The 5,000-nt window shown below is 41.2% G+C and overlaps 1 protein-coding gene across 1 annotated transcript in view; it reads right to left on the reverse strand.

The window, feature by feature from the left end:
- LOC134181099 (TBC1 domain family member 2B-like) overlaps window positions 1-5,000 on the reverse strand; it is a 23,387-nt gene that overhangs the window by 17,551 nt on the left and 836 nt on the right. The window contains exons 3-6 of the mRNA XM_062648304.1: window positions 3,618-3,651; window positions 3,490-3,558; window positions 1,333-1,404; window positions 1,194-1,266 (exon numbers count right to left, since the gene is read on the reverse strand). Coding sequence (XP_062504288.1) covers window positions 1,194-1,266; window positions 1,333-1,404; window positions 3,490-3,558; window positions 3,618-3,651 — 248 coding nt within the window. The remainder of the gene's footprint in view (window positions 1-1,193; window positions 1,267-1,332; window positions 1,405-3,489; window positions 3,559-3,617; window positions 3,652-5,000) is intronic.

Here is a 5,000-nt window from a genome sequence, read left to right on the forward strand (position 1 = left end):
GACTGACAGACAAACAACTGACATAAATATAATTAATTACAAACTGATAAACAGATAAACAATAAACAAACAAACAGACAAACAAACAAACAAACAGACAAACAAACAAACAAACAGACAAACAAACAGACAAACAAACCATACAAACAACCACACAGACAAATAAACAAACAAACAAACAGACAGACAGACAACCAGACAAACAAACAAACAAACAGACAGACAGACAGACAAGCAAACAAGCAAACAAGCGAACAAACAGACAAGCAAACAAACAAACAGACAAACAAACAGACAAACAAACAGACAGACAACCAGACAAACAAACAAACAAACAAACAGACAGACAAACAGACAGACAGGCAGACAACCAGACAATCAGACAAACAAACAAACAGACAGACAGACAACCAGACAAACAAACAAACAAACAGACAGACAGACAGACAGACAACCAGACAACCAGACAAACAAGCAAACAAGCAAACAAACAGACAAGCAAACAAACAAACAGACAAGCAAACAAACAGACAAACAAACAAACAGGCAAACAAAAAGACAAACAAACAGACAGACAACCAGACAAACAACCACACAAATAAATAAACAAACAAACAAGCAAACAAACAAACAGACAAACAGACAAACAATCAAACAGTTAAAGTAAGCAACAAACAGACAAAAATACAGACCTACAAACAAACAAACATAGACAAACAAACAGACAAAAATAAACAGACCTACAAACAACAAAAATATACACAAACAAACAGACAAAAAACAGACAAACAAACAAACATACAAGCAAACAAACAAACAAACAAACATACAAGCAAACAAACAAACAAACAAATATACATACAATCAGACAAACAAACAAACAAACATACAAGCAAACAAACAAACAAGCATACATACAATCAGACAAAAGACAAAACAAGCAGACAAACAAACTTACAATCAGACAAACAAACAAACAAACAGACAAACAAAAAACAGACAGACAAATGGACAAACAAACAAACAAACAGACAAATGGACAAACAAACAAGCAAACACACAAACAAAAAGACAAACAAACATGCATACATGCATACAAACAAACAAACTAACTAACAAACAAACAGACAGACAAACAAACAAGCAAACCACAGAAAGCAAATAAAAACATAAACATAGCTATAGCAGTTCACCTGAAGTTCAGAGAGCCAAAACATCATTGCCTTTTTGCTCTGTGCTTGTAACATAAACACACGACCATCCACCCTTCAATCAACAATCCCATTCTTAGAAATGGATGTACATGTATGCATCAAATGGTTTGTCATTCACCTGATGTTAAATTGGCCTTTGTCAACATTCTCAACGTCAAACGAAAAGGAAGCTTTTGCGATGTCAATAGATCTTTACAGAAAAAAGAGAGAATGACAAATAGTGTAAACCACTATAGAACAACAAATAAACAACCGGACAAACAAACAAGCAGACAGACAAACAACCATATGGACATACAACTAGACAGACAAACAACCAGATGGACATACAACCAGACAGACAGACAACCAGATGGACATACAACCAGACAGACAGACAACTAGACAGACAAACAACTAGACAGACAAACAAACAACAGACAAACAAATAACAGACAAACAGCAAAACAGGCAGACAACCAAGCAGACAGACAACCAGACAGACAGATGGACAAACAACTAAACAGACAAACAACCAGATGGACAAACAGCCAGCCAGACAAACAACCAGACAGTCAGATAACCAGACACACAGACAACTAAACAGGCAGACAACTAAACAGACAGACAAACACCCGACAGACAGACATCCACACAGACAGAAAATAAACAATCAAACAACTAGATGGACAAACAACAACCTACACAAACAACCAGACAGGCAGACCAGGCAGGCAGACAACCAGGCAGGCAGACAACCAGACAGACAGACAGACAGACAGTCAGACACACAAACAACTAGACAGATAGACAAAAAACCAGACAGACAAACACCCAAATGGACAAACAACCAAACAGACAGACAAACACCCAAATGGACAGATGGACAAACAACTTAACAGGCAAACAACCAGATGGACAAACAGCCAGACAGTCAGACAACCCGACAGTCAGATAACGAGACCTAAACAGTCAAACAACAAGATGGACAAACAACTAGGCAGACAAACAACCAGACAGTCAGACACACAGACAACTAAACAGACAGACAAACACCCGACAGACAGACATCCACACAGACAGAAAATAAACAATCAAACAACTAGATGGACAAACAACCCGACAGACAGACAACCACACAGACAGACAAATAAACAATCAAACAACTAGATGGATAAACAACCAGACCGACAAACAACCAGATGGACAAACAACAACCTACACAAACAACCAGACAGGCAGACAACCAGACAGGCAGACAACCAGACAGACAGACAGACAGACAGACAGACAGACAGACAGACAGACAGACAGACAGACAGACAGACAGACACACAAACAACTAGACAGATAGACAGACAACTAGACAGACAAACACCCAAATGGACACACAACCAGACGGACAAACAACCAGACAGACAGACAACCAGACAGATAAACACCCGATAAACAGACTACCATACAGACAGACAACCAGACAGACAAACAACCACACAGACAGCCAACCAGACAGACAGACAACCAGACAAACAGACACTCAGATGGACAAACAACCAGACAGACAAACAACAACCAAGACAAACAACCAGACAAACAAAAAACTACTAAACAGACAGACAAGACCGACAAACAACCAGACAGACAAAGTGCAAACAAATCAACATACATGCAGACAGACATTTAAACAAATAAACACTCAGACTAACATGTAAACAAACAAACAAACAAACAGACAGACAGATAGACAAACAAACAGACAGACAAACAGACAAACAAACAGACAGACAAACAGACAAACAGACAAACAAACAAACAGACAAAAACAGACAAACAAACAGATAAACAGACAGACAAACAGACAAACAAACAGACAAACAGACAAACAAACAAAAAAAACAAACAGACAAACAGACAGACAAACAGACAAACAAACAGACAGACACAGACAGACAGACAGACAGACAGACAGACAAACAAACAAACAAACAGACAAAAAACAGACAAACAAACAGATAAACAGACAGACAAACAGACAAACAGACAAACAAACAAAAAAACAGACAGACAAACAGACAGACAAACAGACAAACAGACACAGACAGACAGACAGACAGACAGACAGACAGACAAACAGACAGACAAACAGACAAACAAACAGACAAACAAACAGACAAACAAACAGACACACAAACAGACAAACAACAGACAAACAAACAGACAAACAAACAGACAGACAGACAAACAAAGATGTCTAAGCAAGCATGACAACAGATAAAACCCACAATTAATTAATTACCCAAGTGGAGCAAAGTCTTTAGGACTTCGATAGTAGATAAGCATGCACCGTCGATCATCAAACACAAACCTAAAAATGCACTAGAAAATAATGGCCATCATAAACATAGAAATACATCAAGTCAATACCATTGATTGTGCCACCATTTTATTGGCCCCTTTGCTGCAAATGCAAACACAAAATATCACTGTGATATCACGTGACAGTTGCAAATCACGTGACCAGACTATTAAATTATGTGATCGCTTTACTAGCTTAGATGGCATGGACCGTATGTGTTACTGTAACGTCATAATGTGCGAGACCATCCCATGTAGTTTGCTTTGCTGTCTGTCTGTCCGTCTGTCCGTCTGTCTGGCTGTACATCTGTCTGTCTATCTGTTTGTCCTGCTGTATGTCTGTATATCTGTTTCACTGTCTGTCCATCTGTCTGTCTCTCTGTCTGTCCTGCTGTATGTCTGTATGTCTGCTTCACTGTTGTCTGCTCTGCTGTCTGTCTGTTGTCTGTCCTGCTGTCTGTCTGTATGTCTGTCTGTGTGTCTGCTCCACTGTCTGTCTCCTTGACCATCTGCTCTGTTGTCCTGCTGTCTGTCCTGCTGTCTGTCTGTCTTGCTGTCTGTCTGTCTGTCCTGCTGTATGTCTGTATGTCTGCTCCACTGTCTGTCTGCTCTGCTGTCTGTCTGTATGTCTGTCCTGCTGTGTCTGTCTGCATGTCTGCCTGTGAGTCTGTTCCACTGTCTGACTCTTTGACCATCTGCTCTATTGTCTGTATGTCTGTTCTGCTGTCTGTCTGTCTTGTTGTCTGTCTGTCTTGCTGTCTGTCTGTCTTGCTGTCTGTCTGTCTTGCTGTCTGTCTGTCTTGCTGTCTGTCTGTCTGTCCTGCTGTATGTCTGTATGTCTGCTCCACTGTCTGTTTGTCTGTCTGTCCATCTGTCCATATGCTCCACTGTCTGTCTGTCTGTCCATCTGTCTGTCCATCTGTCTGTCTGACTGTCCATCTGTCTGCTCCACTGTCTGCCTGCTCCACTGTCTGTCTGTCCTGCTTTGTCTGTCTGCAAGTCTGCTTGTGTGTCTGCTCCACTGTCTGTCTCTTTGACCGTCTGTTCTGCTGTCTGCCTGTCTGTCCTGCTGTATGTCTGTATGTCTGTCTGTCTGCTCCACTGTCTGTCTGCTCCGCTGTCTGTCTGTCTGTCTGTCCTGCTTTGTCTGTCTGCAAGTCTGCCTGTGTGTCTGCTCCTCTGTCTGTCTCTTTGACCGTCTGTTCTGCTGTCTGCCTGTCTGTCCTGCTGTATGTCTGTATGTCTGTCTGTCTGCTCCACTGTCTGTCTGCTCTGCTGTCTGTCTGTCAGTCTGTCTGTCCTGCTGTCTGTCTGTCTGTCTGGCTGTTTGCTCCACTGTCTGTCGGTGTGTCTGCTCCACTGTCTGTCTCTTTGACCATCTGCTCTGTTGTCTGTATGTCTGTTTTGCCGTCTCTGTCTGTCTGTCCTGCTGTATGTCTGTATGTCTGCTCC

The sequence above is a fragment of the Corticium candelabrum genome, chromosome 6, assembly GCF_963422355.1.
Source record: "Corticium candelabrum chromosome 6, ooCorCand1.1, whole genome shotgun sequence".
Classification (NCBI taxonomy): domain Eukaryota; kingdom Metazoa; phylum Porifera; class Homoscleromorpha; order Homosclerophorida; family Plakinidae; genus Corticium; species Corticium candelabrum.